The 19,527-nt window shown below is 37.5% G+C and overlaps 1 protein-coding gene across 6 annotated transcripts in view; it reads right to left on the bottom strand.

Annotated features, from left to right (window-relative positions):
* The window catches only part of TRIM67 (tripartite motif containing 67), an 89,223-nt gene extending 78,493 nt beyond the window's left edge, over positions 1–10,730 (bottom strand). For 3 of the 6 annotated variants that reach the window (XM_074220460.1, XM_074220462.1, XM_074220463.1), the window contains exons 1-3: positions 10,574–10,730; positions 9,894–10,456; positions 9,652–9,839 (exon numbers count right to left, since the gene is read on the bottom strand). In XM_074220460.1, coding sequence (XP_074076561.1) covers positions 9,652–9,839; positions 9,894–10,456; positions 10,574–10,707 — 885 coding nt within the window. In that variant the 5' untranslated portion in view covers positions 10,708–10,730. Of the gene's footprint in view, positions 1–9,651 lie in introns of all 6 variants that reach the window. The other 3 variants (XM_074220458.1, XM_074220459.1, XM_074220461.1) reach the window with 2 other exon arrangements.
* Between the last annotated feature and the right edge of the window lie 8,797 nt (positions 10,731–19,527).

Genomic DNA, 19,527 nt, shown 5'->3' with positions numbered 1-19,527 from the left:
TTTATGAAGAGCCAATAATGTGTCAGGCACTATAATAAGTGCTTTACAAATATTATTGAAATGAGATCCTCACAACAACCTTGAAAAGAAAGTGCTGTTAGTATCCTTATTGTACTGTTGGGGCAACTGAGACAGACAGAAGTTAAGCGACTTGCTAAGAGTCACACAGGTTGTGTAAGTATCTGAGATCAGATTTGAAGTCAAGTCTTCCTGACTCTGGGTGCAGAGGTCTAAACATTGTGACATCTAGCTGCCTGTAATTATCAGGCGCATAAGAATGGTCATACCCTGGATATCACCATTTCCATAAGTGTGCCATTCCTTAATTAGAAACTCTAACACTCCTGTAGCTGACCATAACTTTCTATCATCCTAACTCTCCCTCTGGCTCATCTCTCCTAAACATATTTTCTACTTTCATTTAATCTCTCCATCTCTATCATTTAGTATTTTCTCAAACCTGTTTTGACTTCACATTCTTCCTTCCCTTACTATTAATCAATTAAGCCCTTTAATGTCATCTACTCCTGAATCCTTGGCTCCATTATCCAATAAAAGCTAATTCTTTGACAGTTTTAATTTTTTTCCACTTTTGATCCCACTCATATTACTACTGAAAAGAGCTGTAGGAAGTCATACAAATATGCTGCCTAGTTTCACTATAAATTCATATTATACAACTTCAACTGGGTTCTTGCTACAACAAAGCAACCGTTTATTCCTCTATCAGGTTTCTTATCACAGTTCCCCACAGAAACTATTCCAGATTTTTTTTCTTCTCACCTCAAGCCTCCCACACCTCTGCTTCTCACACTCTCTCAGAGGGAGACCTCACCTCCTACTTCTCTGAGAAAATTGAGATCATCTGATATTAATTCCCTCTTCTCTCTTCATCTCAAAAGCCTTTAATATCACTCCCCCAACTCTTTCCTCCTTAATTCCAGTCTCTGACAAAGAGATGGTACTTCTCCTTGTTAATATAATCTCCTGCACATGTGCTTTTTTTTTCCCTAACGCAAATGGGGTTAAGTGGCTTGCCCAAGGCCACACAGCTAGGTTATTATTAAGTGTCTGAGACTGGATTTGAACCCAGGTACTCCTGACTCCAGGGCCAGTGCTTTATCCACTGCGCCACCTGGTGGCCCCACACATGTGCTTTTGATTTCATCCTCTCTTGCCTTTTTCAGAAGCCTACACTTTTTTGCTAACCACCAGCTTCTCGCAATTTTCTAATTTTTTCTTTACTGCTTTCAAACATGCCCTAGTCTCACCCATATCCACAAAACTCAAACCAAAACCCCCCAAAGACTTTAAGAATCCGCAAGCTATTATCCTATATCTTTCCTCCCTTCCTCAGATAAACTTAGAAAAAAGTTGACTGTACCCACTGACTCTACTTGCTCTCATTTCACTCCTCGGTGCTTTACAGTCTAACTTTCAACCTTATCAGTCAACTGAAACCGTACTATCTTAGCAATCATTACTAAATAGCCAAATCTGCTGGTTTTTTTCTTAAACCTCTCCCTCTTTTAACTATGTACTGTATTTGTCACTGTTGACCATTCTCTCTCCACTGGATAATCTTTCTTCTTTGAGTTTTAGTGACCCTAATTTCTCCTAGTTCCCTTCCTGACTGTCTGACATTCCTTCACAATTATCTTTCCTGGTACATCATCTATAGCATATTCCCTAACTGTTGATGTTTCCCAAGGTTCTATCTTAGACCTCCTACTCTTCTATGCATTCTCTCTCTCTTAGTGATCACACCAGTGACTATGGGTTTTCTCATATTCATGCAGATGATTGCCAGATCTTGATATTCAGTACTCCTGAGTTTCATTCCATATCACCATTTGCCTATGAGACTTCAAACAGAATATCCTGTCTATATCTCTAACTCAACATGTCCAAAACAGAACTCATTATTCCTCCTAAACCCATTCTTCTACCAAACTTTTCTATTTCTGTTGAAGGCACCATCATTCTTCTAGACTTTCAGATGTATAAATCTGGCATTTTCTTCAACTCTTCAAGTTGTTGATTCATTTTTAAAAATTTTCTCTCCAATATCTCTCTCATCCAACCTCTTCTTTCTACTCAACAGCCACCACTTGGGTTTGGACCTTCAACATCTCTTGCCTGGATTATTGGTTGCTTAATTGGTCCCACTCCCTCATGTCTCTACCAATTTTAGTCCATTTTCCACCTTTCTGCTGCCAAAATAATTTTCCTTAAGTGCAGATCTGATCATGATATGTACTCAATAAAATCCAGTGAGTTCCTATTGCTTCTGTGATAAGATATAAACTCTATATGTAGTATTCACAACTTGTCCCTGACTCATTTTTCCAGCCTCATTGTACAGTACTCTAGCTTCTATATTCTGAGATCTAGAAGGTCTTCTCTCTGTTCCTCACAAATGATTTTTCATTTTCCTCCTATGCACTAGCTATCTAAGAATGTGCTCATCATTTCTGCCTCATAGAATCCCTCTCTTCCTTAAAGATGCATCTCAAATACCATGTGATGTGCCTAACATGTAGTAGATACTTATAAATATTTTTGGTGGACTAAAAGGAATTTGGATGAGAAAATCTCTAGGGTCTGGGTTCAACAGAGGACATAGTTGATCCCAAAGATCTGCTCTTTATAAAAGCACAAAAATATCTTGTACAGGTCATTACCCACCATAAATATGATTTAAGGGACTAGTGAACTATGAAGGGCAGGATTAAGGTGCCTTGAAAAAGAGCTGAAGTATTGAGATAGATAGATAGATAGATAGATAGATAGATAGATGGAGAGAGAGAGAAACAAAAAAGGACAGAAGGCATAATAAAATAAAGATGAGTGGAATATTCCCTCTTAAGAGTTAATATTCCTAGTGAAGTCCTCTCAGGGTTAAAAAATTATTAAAACAAAGACAGACAATTACTCTTAGACTATTCTTAGAAGAAAGAGGGAGAGAGAGACCTTGCATTCCAAGCCAGGCACCCTCCCGATTCTGTTAGGGGAGAAACAGTGGACTATTTCCAGAGAGAGAACAGTAGACTGCCTCCTCTTGTTTGATGATAAGTACTAAACTAAGAAGATAGATTTTCTTAGACGACTTTGCGCACTCAGACATTAATTCATTTAGATAGACAACAAAAGGTCATTAGAAATCTTCTTCTAATATCCTCACCATCTGGATGGTGAGGTAATATTTTATGAAAACATTTTATTCTTCTTTGTTACTGGGTAGATTTTTCATGTAAAGATTGTAACTGAAAATCTTAAGCAATCAGGTTGGAAGAGAGGGGGCTAGGGAGGGGGGAATCCCATTAGGCCATATAATCTTGCTTGACTGTCACCTTGGAGCAGCTCCTTGATCTTCATTACTTTTGTGAGACTCGTAGTGTGCCCTTTTCTCAAGAAAAGCCAAAATAAACTTTCTTTTTTTGTTCAGAGAAGTCTCTATATTTTTAAGTGGATTTTTATCCCACACAAAGAGAACTAGAAAAAGGAAAAAAAAACCCATATCTCAGCCCATAGCTATTTATTTAGCTCATCTTTAGCTAATTTATCTTTAACTCTCAATGATTGAACAGAAGCTACTTTGAGCACTCTTCTTCCCAGAAACCTCAAAATTTATATACTTATGTATGTATATATGTGTTTTTGTATATATGTATTTATGTATATATGTGTATGTATATTATGTGTATACACATATATATGTATCTATATATTTGTTTTATACTTATTCAAGCTCTCATCTAAAAAAAATTGCAGTATCCATAGATCTGCCCTGCCACATGCTCTGAAAGTCCAGGCAAGTTTCTGCTGAATGATATGATAGTTATAGTTGATGTCTGAGGTCACGTGAAGCAATCAGTATGGTAGGATAACTCTAAATCCCTCAGCAAAATTGCACAATGAATGTATCTTTTTCTTCCCCTAAGAAGCACCTTTTGTTGTATGCCTAAAGTCTCAACTTTTTCATAAATCTGTAAGTCTACAAGTGCTGCCAGACAGTAATTGTATCCATGGAAGGAGTCTGACCCAAGCCCTAGTAAATCCAGGAATCCAGTACTAATTACTAACTTCATTTTACCTCATCATAGTTTTCTCAGCGACTTTAAAGACCACATTCCTTTTAACAGAGGAAGTGACAGAGACCAAATGGCCTTGGGCATAGTATCAAAATAAGTCTCTAGCAGAGGTCCTGTCTCTTTAGAGCCTTGTTTTCTAGGTTTTTTTTTTCCCTTTTATAATTGTGCTAGCTCATTGGTAGCAGTAGTCTTAGTGTTGTGAGATGGCAACTTAAAAAATATGCCATCTGCTAGTCTCAAAATATTTCAAAGAAGCATCCATCAAGAATTTTGAAACAATGTTTTAGAAATCAATTCCTATCTCTTTCAATTCAGGATCAAATTACCTCTACCCAGCAGACCAGGCATAAAGCCAAGATGCCAAGTGCTTGAGTGAATTATAAGGGAATTTATGATAGTCTGTGAAATATCACAACAGGGCTAGAAGTCATTAAGTACTTTTCCTATACCTCTTGGTTCCTAGTGCCAACCCAGTTCAGATGAAATCACTTTTATGTTATTTTTATTTGCCCATGTTCTCCCTCTCTAAACCCTCCCTTACTCATTCCTCCCCCATCCCTTCCCCTCCACCTCCTAGGTTCCTTGAAGTCAGGGATTTTTTTCTGTCAGAGTGCTTAGTTTATAGTAGATACTTATTAAATGCTTGTTACATGCATACATCGGTACTCATACTTACCATCATAAAAGTGGGGTTCCATGTCCAAATATACTCTGAGGTTATTTGTCCTTTCATTCTTTTTTTTTACAATTTAAATTTTCTTCAATTTAGAAGTGTTCATTAGAACTGTTAAGCCTCTTCCATGTGAAAAGGTGTTTGTTGAGATCAACAGCTTTTTCTACTTCTTTAGAAATGTGCTAATCAATCTTTCCTCAAAATAGATGTAAGTGCCAAACATGGGTCTCATCTGTAAACTCAGGATCAGAGTCAAATTCAGTGAAATCTAAATAGTACCTAAGCAAAAGCCTGATGAAAACTTTGTGTGGTAGGTAATTGAGATCTGTCAGGGTTTCACTCTTCCATTGCTTAAGCCAGTAGAGATCGATATGGATAACTAGGTCTGGCCCAGTTTTAGCTGTGACGCTGTAGGTTTTTATAGTTCTGTGGGTGGAGATGGAGCTTACTACAGAAGTCTAAGTTTTTCTAAGAATTCAGCTTCCACAATGGATATCTGGTTGGAATTTCATCTTCTATTATTCAATACTTTTTTCTGGCTTTTTGCAAGACAATGGGTTAAGTGACTAGCCCAAGGTCACAACTAGGTAATTAAGTATTTGAGTTTGAACTCAGATCCTCCTGACTCCAGAGCCAGTGTCCTATCCACTGTGCCACCTAGCTGAACCTTTATTATGCATTTCAAGAGATGTCCTTACAGCTAACAGCTATATTTTGTACACTCATATACAAAGCAAATAAAGGCAGGTGTCAAAGGATCCAGAAATAATTTCTTATTATGGAAAAGCATGTTTTCAAATATAATCCTTTTTAGAGTGATTAATTAGCTCTGTGTGGCAGCAAGTAAGGCATCAATGCACTATTTCCTACCTTGCCAGGTGCCTAGTCTTATGTAAATGACCTGAGACTCTTTTAAAAAAATTTAAGCTTAAATGGAAAGATTTCTACAGATATGGCAGAGGATTGTATACCAATTATCCAAAAACCTAATGTAGTTTCTTATCACAGTGTTGGATCCTGAATTTATTCTGGCCACAGTAATTTTTGAAGGTGATTTCCTGTAGTATAATAGAGTTGTGATCTGCATTAAGGGAGGGAAAATTTGATCCTATGCAAAGTCAATTCCTCAATGTACTAGAGAGCATGACAATATATATATATATATATTTTTTACTTAGGTTAAACAAATACTTTTCTTTTTTCCCTGTAGTTCTGTCAGGAAAGTAGGAGCTATTGGATCCATCTAGTTGATAGGCAAACTAAGGTAGGAGATCGACATAGCTTTCCCAAATACATAGGAACTACCCAAACCATATCCTATGAAACACTTCATGAACTCATTTTAAAGAACTTGAAGTCCTTGTAAAGTGTAACTTCCTTTTGGTCACCTTTCTTGAACCCCCTTTCCTCCTACCATTTTGAGTTTTAAGAAGACAACACTCATTTACTTCTAGAGGGGAGTATGAGTTTTACAGTCTCCAATAGACGTTGGATTTAAAACTTGCATTTCCTGGGTTACTAAATTCAGAAAGTCTATAGACCTAATCACTTGACATCTAATAACCACAGTCTTACCTGCCTTCTATTTCTCATTTGTAATATGGAGATGAGAGTTTCAGTCATTTGTCCTCAAGCAGATGAATATATTTTTTACATAGTATGATTGTTGATAGCACTCAACCATTCTTTATCATACATAACTTTCCTTTCTCATTTGCCTCCTGGTTCTCTGTTAAACTTCTTCCTCTAACTTTACCTTCTTTCTTTCTCTTCTGTTTCCCTTTGTTTGTTCTATTCCTACTTCCATGTTTTTCATTTTTTTCTTTCTTCCTTAACTCTGCCTCCTTCTCATATGCCTCTCTCCCGTGCCAGTGACACTCACAGTTTGCAGAGCAAATAAAGGTTACTCTTGAAGCCAAATAAATAAACAAAATATATAACTAAAATGAAGACAAGAAAAGCAGTTCAAATAAATTACTAATTAGAAATTAATTAAAAAGTAGTAATTAATAATAGTTACAGATAAGTATTCTGTTTCAAAAACACAAATTCATTCTGGTCCAGTGTAGATTTTTTTTTTATTTAGGTGTTTGCAAGGCAAATGGGGTTAAGTGGCTTGCCCAAGGCCACACAGCTAGGTCTGAGTGTCTGAGATAGGATTTGAACCCAGGTACTCCTGACTCCAAGGCTTTATCCATTACACCACCTAGCTGCCCCCAGTGTAGATGTTTTACCCAACACAAAACTATTTTAGCACTACTTCAATAAGTATGCAAAAATTTACCAGCTTGTTTTTTCCTTAGGCAATGTGATCAGTTAAAGAGGCATTTTTGCCTCTGAACAATAGTTATCTGTAAGTCTGGTACTATCATCTTTTCGAATACCATTGATATAGTCAAACCAGATATTAGCAAAAACTTTCAACAAAGTCTCTTTAGGCATTGAGATTACAAAAACAAAAGCATTATCCTTGTGAAAAAGATGGAAAGAAGTAGGCAAGTTGTCAGAATTTGTTGAATGTTTGTTGAATCAAAAATACTTATTTTTGCAACAATTTTTAGAAATTCTTTAGGAGTGGGCCCCCATGGATCTGTGCTTGGTCCTATTCTATCTAAGGTCAATAGGTCAACTAAAGGTATATATCATATGCTTATCAAATTTCAGGATGGTACAAAGCTGGGAGGAATAAATTGAGTGACATAGAGTCAAGATTCTAAATGATCTCAGACTAAATCACCACTCTAAATCAAGCAAGGTGAAATTTAATAGAGATAAATGTAAAGTCTTAATCTGAATGCAATTAATTTCAGATGCATATCATGGGAAAGATGTGACTGGAGACAGTTCATTTGAAAACATTGGAGTGGGGAGCTAGATGGTACAGTGGATAGAGCATAGACCCTGGAGTAAGGAGGGCCTCAGTTCAAAGCCGTTTCAGATACTTTATAGTTATTTAGCTATGTGACCTTGGGCAAGTCATATAACCCCATTGCTTTGCCAAAAAAACCCACAAGCAAACAAAAAAAGAAAATATATGGGAAGTAAAATGTTACAGTAGAAAGAATTTTGGTTCATATTCCATTTTTGATACTGTGAGACCTTGAATAAGTCACTTAATCTTTCTAAGCCTCATGTTTCTCATCTGTAAAATGATAAATTTAGATTAGAGGACCTCTGAGGTCTTTTGTAGCTCTAAATCTATGATCTTTGCATGCTTTATAAGGCTACAAGCTTGATAAGAATTAATATGTGATATGGAAAACACAAAAGCTATGATCTTAGGTTGCATTGATAGCCACAGTGTTTAGACTAGGGAGGTAATCATTTTACTGTACTTCCCAGCCCCCTACTTGGCTCACCAAATCAAGCTTGTCCAGTTTTGTCATGGAATTTGAGGGAAAAACCTGGGGAAAGTCTTTTTCTTTAATAAATGTAGAAGATCTAATCATAATTTTTAAAAGAAGGCATTTCCCTGGCTGGTTTTAATTGATTCAAAAATTAAGCAATCCTATTATATACCAATCCCTGTACAATATTTGAGGAAAATACAAAGTTTAAATAAGCCATGTCTACTGCCCTCATGGATCTTATTGTCTATTATCTTATCATCTAGTAGGTTGACACACAGAGATAATGATAATAAATAATATTGCATTCTTTATACTATGACTTAGGGAGTTCAAAAAACCAGAATGTTATATGAATTGTGAACTGTAAGGTTATTATCAACAGGATCATCATGGGAAAGTTTGTGGAAGTGACTTTTGAATTGGGTTTTTAAGGAAGTATAGAACTTGAGTTTTTAAAGCATCATTGGACAGTAAGCTCATTTAAAAAAAATTAGTCTGTACTTGTAATTTCATCATCATATGGAGAACTCCTGGGTATGTCATCTTCCTTCACTAGAGCATATTGTAGAGTAATCTAAATTTTACTCTTAGAGAACTGACTGGAGCCCTAAGAAGTTATGCAAATTCACATACTATACAACTATTATATATTAGAGGTAGGGCTTGGACCCTACTCTTTTTGACTCTATAATTTGGTCATTGACCCATTGAACAAAGATACTTCTTGAGTTCATCATGACTAAAGCAGTTTATCCTCTTCCATTAGATATCTAGAATGTATCACACCGGGTATTCTCTGTTTATCTTTGTGTTGTGGGAGCCACATATTCTAGTAGGGGTCTCCTTGGAAAGTCAGTGAGGAATTAGCTATCTTTTTATGTAAAAAGCACAGCACAGTCCTTTTCAACCCAGCCTTCCTCTCACACTGTCCAGAATTACTAGGGTAAAGAAATGAGTAATACTGGAGAAACTTAACATTCCACTGAAGAAAAGATTGGGCATTCAAATATCAATAATTGTCTTGTGATACATGACTTTCCAAGACCCATAAGAAAATGACTTTTCAGAGATTCTAGGATAAAAAAACTTTACTAGTAGTAATGAAATGCAGAATGCAAAATTTAAGATGAAGGTAAAAACTACATAGCCAGCAAGTTGGAGGGTAGTGTTCTATACTAGAAGTTAACCTGATGGGCCTATAGTTTGAAGAAAAGCTAAGGAATATTTTCCCCCAAAGGGAACAGGGAGAAGTTGGCACTTGAATTTGTTGACCCAAGGAAGATCTTACCATTGGGTTATGAGCACAGGAATTTGGGAATCAGATTTTGGGGTTTTGAAAGCCCTTTCTTAGCTTGACTGAGCTTTCCGTGAAGGCTGTGAATCTGCCCACACTCTTTCTTATTTCATTTTTGTAAGTAAGAAGTGAAACCATTCCTCCCAAGGTTAGTGTTCACCCCTCCAAACCTCTCCTTTTCAGAACTGTTCCTCTCTCAATTGTATATTTGCCCCAAAGATATTTCCACTTGCTGCTCACCTTGTGAAGTTTCCACATGGCCCCCAGAGGTTTGACTTCATGCTTGCTATGTCTACCCTCCTCCAGACACTGGTAGCAGACAGGGGTGCGACAGCTCACACAGTACATGCTGTAGTTCTCCAGCTCATGATCAGTGCACGTGGGAAACTTACGGACTCCGGTACCGGCTGCTGCTCCGGCCCCAGGGCCTGGGCTTTTGCTGCTGCTACCGCTGCTACCGCTGGGAGCTCCTTGGGCAGCACCTAGAGGTGCAGAGGCCGCTGGCTGTGGCGGCGGCGGGGGTTGCACCAAGCGGTGCTTGGCAAACGGTCCTCTGGACGGATGGCATTTGACCTGGCAGGCAGAGCAATAGAGTACATCGCACTGCTCACAGAGCGTAGCTGCTGGCTCTGGAGGGGTGCGGTCACAGAGCTGGCAATGGGCAACAGCAGCCGCAGCGGTTGCTCCAGTCCCAGAACCCCGGCTCTGTTGATAACGATGTACAATGGCCTCCAGCAGCCGGTTGCGCTGGAAGCCACGGAGGCCGCGGTGGTCCAAAGAGGCGCTGCGGTGGCATTGAGGGCAGGTGATGGAGCTGGAGGAAGAAGAGGACAGGGAAGAGCAGGCGGCACCCCGGGCAGCGGCGGCTGAGGAGCCCGGGGGTGCGGGCACCATGGGTAGCACTCGCACTCCATTCGGGGACTTAAGGCTGGGAGTGTAGGAGCCATAACCGCTGTCCGTCTCGCTATGCAGGCTCAGCTTGTCAGCATGATCCCCTCCCCCAACGATACCACCACCACCGCCGCCGCCGCCGCCGCCGCCACTACTGCCGGTGCCTCCACCACTACAGGCTGGTCCGGTTCCAGTTTCATATTCTGGTGGAGGACCTGCAGATGAGCCGGTGGGTAACGAAGGGCCCCGAGTATGCAAGAGCGGAGGAGGCAGGTGCTGTTCGCTGTCAGGAGTCTGTACTGCTATGGTGCGGGCACAAGGCAAGCAGACATTGTGGGAACAGGGCAAGATGATGGGCTCTCGGAACAGGGACCCACACACTGGGCACTTCAGCTCCTCTTCCATCGCTGCTCGGGTGGCGCCGTTTGTTCAGAGGCTGGCGGGAAGCCTCGAAGCCTTGGGAGTTGAGGTGGGCGGGATAGTGATTAGCACTGTGTAGCCAGGAAGGTACCGAGCATCAGAGAGGCATGGTTTCCCGCCCCGCCCCCACTTTCTAGTGCACACTTCTCTCTATTCTTTTGCTGTGACCGCTTTTACGCTTAGGACTCCTGCACCCAGGCTACTCTCAATCCCGCTTGCCGGGGCTTGGAATGAGTTCCTTGCTGTTCTCGGGGTAAAAGCCTCGAAGTAATATGTGATGAATCAGCAAGAGCGCCTCCCTGAGTTGCAGAGCTCTCTTTTCAACACCCGGGCTAGAGGAGCAGGCTGTCTCTCCTCGCTCTCTCTTTTTTTGCTGCAGCCCCTAGACTCCTGTAGATAGCTGTCAGGGCCCCTTCACCGAAAGGAAGAAGTGGAAGGAATAGGGAAAGAGTTAGACTTGCCTTGAGGCAGAGATGGATTCAGCACCAGGACCCCGCTGGACAGCGCCCTACCAGCAGAAAATGCCTCTATCCTGTGGAGATGAACTAGGCGCAGTCTGGGAGATGGGCGGCGGGTGGAACTGCTGCTGCTGCTGCTGGAGCTGCTGCTGCTTCTCCCGACTGATAGAAGGCTGCTTGGGTGGGGATGATCCGGCTACGCCTCATAGGGTTGCAGCGGCCGCCAGTGCTGTCGCGGTCAATCCCAGGCTAGGCAAGACAAGCTACCTTGGTTTTCCTCTGCTACTCCAGAAGCGCCACTGACCTTGGTCTAGTCGAGGATGGCAGCCGGCTGACTGAGGGCGTGATCCCAGATTGCACGGGAATTCCCCCCCTTCCGCCTCCTCCCTCCTCCTGGTCTAGGTGCTGGTGCATGGTGGAGTTGTAATTTTCATAGCAGAGCGTAATAGGGAAGGGGGGAAGGGAAGAGAGAATCTGCTTAGCAAATAAGTGCTTGCTTCACACGGCCGGCAGGGCAAAGGGAAAATTTAAAGGGATTCGCGGAAATTGGATGGTTATAAATTACAGTCCATTATTTAGAGGGAAAGAACGTTTTGGGAAGAGCACCGCCCTATCCTCCCATCTTTCCCACACCTTCTTTCCCTGCTTCCTCTCCCAAAATAAACAAACAAGGAAAAAATAGGGCTGTCAAAAATCTGTAGCTTAAAAATGTATTGGAGACCCAGGTTGAGGGTCTCTTTTCAAATCTATGATGGAGTTAAAACACTGGTCACAAAATGTCGGACAGCATTTAACCAAAGAATGAAGCTTTATTAAATTATTTAATACAGGACGTTTTGTTATCTCTATTACACACATCGCCTCTAAGTCATGGCCCGATAACACAGAATAGGCTTGGAAATAGCGTGGATTTGGGGGTTGAAAGGGAGTAAGTCCCAGTGACCAGTGAAATGCAAGAAAACCCTAAATTAGCACATACAGCTGTTAAGAATTAAGCATCAAGACCATGTACAGGCTGTGGTGGAGGGAAATCAAGAGGACTGGAGATGTCCAGGGAGAGCAGGGAGCAGGACTGTAAGTTTTGTGAATGGAAAATTCATCACACCCTTAAAAGCAAGACACTGGCGGCGGGAACAGCCTACCCACGCAACCCTCGAATCTGCCTGCTCTGAAGATCTCTCAGATTTCTATGTATTGTAGTGCAGACAGAAGGGAAGAGATCACAAATAGGAAGCAGTCTGCCTACGGAAGTTTCTCAGTAGCATGAATCAGAAAAATATTTAGATACTATTTATTTAGAAGCTTCATGAATATCCAATTTCCTCCTTCCCAAAGCTTCTGGGTGGGCAGAAGCAAAAGGCTTTAAAGACAGAGCAATTGCATACAGCATCTAAATCATCAATACCTCGGCGTCAGTGTCGAAGGTGTTTGTGCTATGTCGACTTGTCAGCAGAAAAAGGAATCAGTTTCTTCAGCCATCATTATGGCATTCCAGTCCTTTGCCAGCCACTCTGCCCCCTTTTTTCCCTTTGGCTTTTCTCAAGGCAGGTCTTTTAGAAGAGGGGAATCTGAGAATAGATGGGTAGAGAGCAGGTAGATGGTAACTCTCCTCAATCGTCATTTGAGCGGTTAAAAAAATACTCCTGTGGATTAATTATCAAGGGTGAGACTTTAAATTTGAAAGCTCTATTTTATTCATTACTTATCTATCTACTTCTAGTTTGCTTGACAGGTCTGTATAGAAGGAGAAATGGGAGTGCCTTTAATGGACTTCATACAATTAAACAAACATGAATCTAAGCTTCATTTAGAATAAAGTACTAGGCTAGGTGCTGGAGGGAGGGAGAAGCTTAGATTAATTTTATTAAGACACAGGATATAAGTAGATAACTGTAATACAAAGTATGTGTTGCAAAATGCCTAAACAAGTGACATTTCAAATCAGAGGAGATAGTTGTTGCTTGCAGAGATATCAAAGAAGGCTTCATGTAGGGGATATTTTGAGTTGGGCTTTAAAGAATGATTAGGAATTTATCATTCAATGAGTAAGGACATTCCAGTTGCCAAAAAAAATGTGAACAATGGCAAAGAAATAGAAAGGAGAAGGCTTAGTGGCCTAACACATCAGTGAGCAATCCAGTTTGTTTGGAATCTTTCAAATGCAGTGGGGAGTGATATGAGATAGAATTGGAAAATCAGGTCAAAATGAGGTGGATTTGAACACTAAACAAAGGAATGTAATTATGAACTTGACTCACAAGGCAATTAGGAGCCACTGAAAATTTTTTTGAGCAAAGAAATGACAAGGTCAGATCCTAAAGATTAGTCTGACAGTAGAAGAAAATATTTATTGGAAAGTAGAGTCAGGTAAACCTGTATAGAGTCAGAAATAGAATCCTGGGTACTAATGAGGCTTCAGCAAAAGACCTGAATTCAAATCCTAAATACTACTTACAAGCTATGAGGCTTTGGGCTAGTTAATATTTTGAGTCTCAATTAACTCATCTCTAAGATGTTGATAATAATGCTTGCATTATTTACATGTTGTAAGGAAAGTACAATATTATATAAATGTGAATTAGTAATAGTTGGTTGACAGTTTCTGTTACTAGCTGCCTTCCAAAGACAGAGCCAGAATGAATTAGATCCTACCTGGAGAAACTGGTTAAACCTTCTAAAAAGTTACCCATAGCAATCTACTCAGTGTCTTCGCATATGACACTTTGTCTTTTGTTACTATGTCCTTACACTGCTTTTGGCCTATTCTTGGAATGATCTCCCTACTTTTTTTTGGAATTACTCTTTAAATCTCCAGTTTCCTTTAGGACTTGGTTCAAATATCATCTTCTGTGAGAAGCCTTTCCCAGTTCTGTCAAGTGCTAATGTCTTCTCCCATAAGGATATCTTGTGCCTACATTGCATATGCATTGTAAATATGAATATATGTACACATTGACTTCCTTTTTAAAATGTAAACTCTGTGATGTCAGGAACTTCTTTTTTGCCCTTGCATCTTCAGCCTGGAATGCCTGGAATATTGTTAGTGATTTATAAATGTTTGTTGATTCATATTTTTTGGATTGGTGGAGAGCCTTTGGAGGGAGAGAGACAGACAACTATAGAGAGACTGAGAGTGATACAGAGAGGTGGGGGAAGGAGGGAAGGATATATATATATATATATATATATATATATATATATATAGAGAGAGAGAGAGAGAGAGAGAGAGAGAGGAAGGAGAAAAGTAGTATTTAAGAGACAGGTGAGAGAGAATATGTGAACTTTCATTGAAGATTTTCCCAATGCCACATTGGGATGATAGATTGTGTTAGATCTATCTATCTATCTATCTATCTATCTATCTATCTATCTACACATTCATATATATGCATGTACAGACATAAACATATATGTGTATGCATGTTTCTATATGTGAATGTATATATGCACACACATATACATATTATATATCTGTAGAGAGTTTGTTTGCATATTGTCTCCCCATTAGATTGTAAACTTTTTGCCTATAACATTTAGCACCATGACTTGCATACTTGTAGGAGCTTAATAAATGTTTATTAATGATGATGATGATGATAAGTTATTGGTAGTATGATTACAGACTTTCTCTAACTTATTACAAAGACAGAATTGCAGCCTCTCCAGAAACAGAGTGGGCTAGATTCCAGATGATAGCTATCTAAATAAATACATCTCTAAAATATAGGTCACTCTGGGTTAATGTGTCCTGGTTTAAACCCTATATGTAACTGGGAATTGACCAATGAGAGTCTAGTAGCTAAAAGGGTGCACAGAATGCTCTGCCTAATGCAGCCTCCCATATGAAGGTTAGAGCTTGAGTTGAGCTTGCTTCTGAAATTTTGTGATGATGTAGAATGAAGGGACCCCAGTTCTTTATTTCAGAGCATGAAAAGGTGTTCTCTCACTGCTTCCTTTCCACGTATTGTGTGGTAAAGTTCCTTTCGGTTAGGAGATGAGCCAGAATTGAGAGTGTCTGAAAAAGTCCCTTATTATTTAAGCGACACTCAGTCTCCTTCTTTCCTGTTGACCTTAAGTATTAAAGAAGAAAGAGTTTTTGAGCTTTTAAGGACAAGTGGGGGAGGGTGTCTCAACAGGTCAGTGAAAACATAGATTCCATCACAAATCTATGCCTGGGCTGGGGTGATTATCTCCTTTCTGTTGATTCTTTCTTTTAATAGAGGGGTCTTGTGAGAATTTTAAGTATCCAAAAGCTAGTATTCATAAAAGAATTTTCAGTCAGTTTATTTAATCAGCACATTTCATCTTGGATCCCAGATGTCCCATATATGGCCATCTGTCTTAGGAATAGGACTTATTCTCAGGGTACCTCTGAAGTGGTCTTCTCTTTAGGAGATATGTTTTTCTATTTCCATATTGCTTGTGGAGATTCTTAGATGTTTCTGCTAAAATCTTTTACAAAACATTTCTCAGGTACTCCTGACTCCAGGGTTGGTGCTCTGTCCACCACCCCACCTAGCTGCCCCATACAAAACATTTCTCAATACACTTTAGTACACCTTTGTAAATTTGTACTTCCCCATTAACAAGTCTATATGGTGAAAATAAGCTAAAACTTTTTGGCTCTGATATTAACAATAAAGCTACAACAAATATTATATTGGAACCCATAGTTTACTTAAAACCTCATAGAATTTAAATTCTTAAATATCCTTTCTTGTTTCTATCTTTATCTTTATTCTATATTTATCTATGTTTTGCTGTAAATGTCAACAACAATCTGAAGAATTAAAACAAAAAGAAAAATATAAGAGAATATGACTTATAAAAAGAATTTTTCTGATTAAAGATTTAATATTTACTAATATTTACCAAAATAGGTATATGAGCTAAGATAAAGAATGCTTTTCTAAATCATCATTGATTCCATTATCATATAACTCTCTATGATGTAAGTTTCCAAACTGTTACATTGATGTATTTAGAAACTTAAATACCAATTGAAAATTCAAAAATTAAATATTTTAAAACACCACAGAAAGTAGAATTCTTAAATACTTTTAAAATTCTGAAAGTCTTTCAATTACATATGAAATCATTTGATATTGTGACTTTCTTAAAATTTCTTACTCAGTTTTTTACTGCAATTATATTTTTACTATAACTACTTAGCACTCCATTTTAAAAAATTAATTCCAATTCAGTCCCTCCCCCCAATTTAGGAGAAGAGACTAATAGGGATCTAATCCTTACTTGAAAGTATAGGTAACAATACTTTTTGCAAGTAGATAACCTCTATTTCACAAATGAATTTACTCAAAAGTTGCAAATTTTATTCCAATTATAGCAAAAGAACTGGAATGGAATGGGTAAATATATTAAACAATTTATTTCAAATTATATGCTAGGATCAGTTCATATAAAATGAGTTGTCTATAGTAAAACATGTTTGCATTTCAGAGCATGCTTAATACACAAATGGTAATTCCAATTAAATAACAAATCTAAGTAAAATTGGATTTCCCTTTAAGGCAACATAAAATAATCCATAATTTATTCTCCTCAAAGATAGCTGATGGTAATTAAGTTTTCTGCTTTGAAATAAAATAGAAGATGTTTCTGACAATCTTATTAATGAATAAATTTATATCTGCATCTATCTAATTCCATATAATTTTGAAAAATTTAAGGCAGATGACATCCAAATACCCATCTACCCAGTTGTTCAGGATATGGAAGCAACTATAATAATCTCAGAGTGAAAAAAGTAAGGTGCTAAAGTATTGCAGCAAGAAGATTCATTATAAAAGGCATAGTTTAATTTTTCCCTTGTTAGAAAAATTTGTTAAGAAGTAACAGAGACATACTTATAATAGCATCAATATTGGTCCTACAAGTCTAAATGTAAAGGCTCAGAATGACTAAACACAAGTATTATATGGTAAAGCATCCAAAGTTCCATTTAATTTCAGGTAATAAACAATATAAGCAGGGTACCACAACCAAATTCATGATCAACCATATGAAAAGATTTCTTTATGGGAGACTGAGTCAAGAGAGTCCTACTTTGGTCTTCCCCAAGTTGCCCTAATGATCCCTCTCCCCCAACCTTTTTCCCAGGAACAAGTATTTTCTGAACATAGATCACAGACCTCACTCCCATTGACCTGCTAGCATTTTTTTTCTTGGAGTGGCACAAGGACACAACAAACCTAAAAACGAAACTCAAAAATAAAAATCATGGTCCCAAAAGGTTTCACCTCAAACAGCAAAGAGTGGGACTAAACACAATTGTTATCAAATGCTCTTATGACATCGCAATAAATTATTTAGCAAATGAAAAATTATCAGTCCATCTTAAAAAAATCACACAAAAGATTTTATATATCATTCTTTTTTTTTGCAAGGCAATGGGGTTAAGTAATTTGGTCAAGGTCACATAATTAGTAAGTATAAATTGTCTGAAGCTGGATTTGAACTCAGGCCCTTCTGACTCCAGGGTCAGTGCTCTATCCACTACAACATCTAACTGTCCCTTATAATATTATTTTTTATTATTTCCCTTTCTCAAATACAGTCTAAAACTTAGCCTGATTTTCAAGGTAAACATCAGACTTTAAACAAAGTAATCATATTATGTGAATTCACATAGTTGGTAGATATGTAATAGTAACTCAAAAAAAGTTTCTCAGAATATATTGGTTAATTGTTGCTAGTTTCCAGACTAGTAGTCTCCTAAGATATTGTATACTAACCTCTAAAGCAAAATAAAATTTTTAAGATTAGGGTCTGTTAACAAAGTTGGTTAAAAATATGACTTCAGTACAGACCATTTAGGATGTAACCTCATAATTCATGTAAAACAGTTCTATGTTATAATCAAATCCTTATTTATTTCCCTTTTTATAAAGGGGTGTTTGCAGTGGGAGATGGAGATCCTGTTCCCTAAATAAACCAACTTAACAAATTATTTCATAAAGTTTTCATGACCTTGCTCAAGAAATTTATCCAGTTAGTAAATAAATTTTTTAAAAAGGTTTTTCTCTCAAACTTCTTTTCTTTTTGCAAAAACTAAGCAATTATTTTTCTTCCCTTTTAAAATATACTCAATTAAATGCTTCATAATAAATAGCCTAATAGCCTAATAATTCAATCAATATCTCACAATGTACAAATTAAAAGGAATTAAATTCTCTAATGATATAATATTATCATTCCATTAAAAGCACCTCTCAATCAATGGTATTCCAGAATTTATAATATTTCAAAATTTAGAAATATTATAATAGCATTAACAATACCATGAATTAAAACAAGAAACAAAACTTTGTATTAATCAGATGATATTAATTCAATCAAATGCATATCCAGATTACCTTTGTATAGAAAATCATTCATCCTAGCACATACAAGTGATTTTTACATTCACAGTCTTCATAGTTTGGAAGAAGTATTAGTACAAACCCATTTTACTAAAAATCCAATTAGCAAAAATATAAAATAAGCATATGAGATCCCATAAGACAAATGATTTGCACTGTAAAATTACTAGTAGCTATATTTAAGGCTTTATGGGCTTAAATTTACAATTGTTATTGTTAGATCAGTCAGTTAGATCAGCAAAATTTAGATGTCATTGTTGTTAAACTTACTTAGTATACTTAGAGGCTGGCTTATAAGATCTTAGAATTCTTCATTAAGCAAATGAGGATATCTTTAAGAAATTTCTACTATATCAAATTCACAGAAAAAAATTATTTTTGCCTATTATATAATAAATGAGCTGTTGAAAACCATTTAAATCATTCTTTTAACAACTGAATTTATGACTCCAAAGAATTCAAGTTGAAAAAAGAATTTACCATTTTAACAATATTTCTGAGACAATGAATCGTCAAGTTAATGTTAGATATTATCTTTTTCCACATTACACATTGATAAAGTGAGGTAACTCTTTTTAAGATGATAAAATTAACAAATTTCCTATCTAATGAATTTTCTAATACTTTATCTTAATGCCACATTGTAGAATAAAATCTAACACATTATTATCTAAATTATAATATTATCATAACTAACATATCAGTTTATTAGGAAAGACACATCTCAGTTAAAATGAGGTCAAAATAAGATCAGTTACTTCTTGGTTCATTTTCCCCAATGATATCACACAAAATCTCAATTTTACAAGGACCATTTATTTCAAGCATTTCATATTATGGGACCCACTATTTCCACATAATTCACTGCCAAAGTTTTAAAAGTGGCAATCTAATATTAAGTTCTACTCTACTCCAATTATCCCAAAAGGGAATGACACTTAAGAACCCTTTCTAATTTATTTTAA

This window comes from Macrotis lagotis, chromosome 2 (genome assembly GCF_037893015.1).
Source record: "Macrotis lagotis isolate mMagLag1 chromosome 2, bilby.v1.9.chrom.fasta, whole genome shotgun sequence".
NCBI classification, from domain to species: Eukaryota; Metazoa; Chordata; class Mammalia; order Peramelemorphia; family Peramelidae; genus Macrotis; species Macrotis lagotis.
The sequence above is the reverse complement of the archived record's forward strand: the minus strand, read 5'-3'. Positions and strand labels throughout refer to the sequence as shown.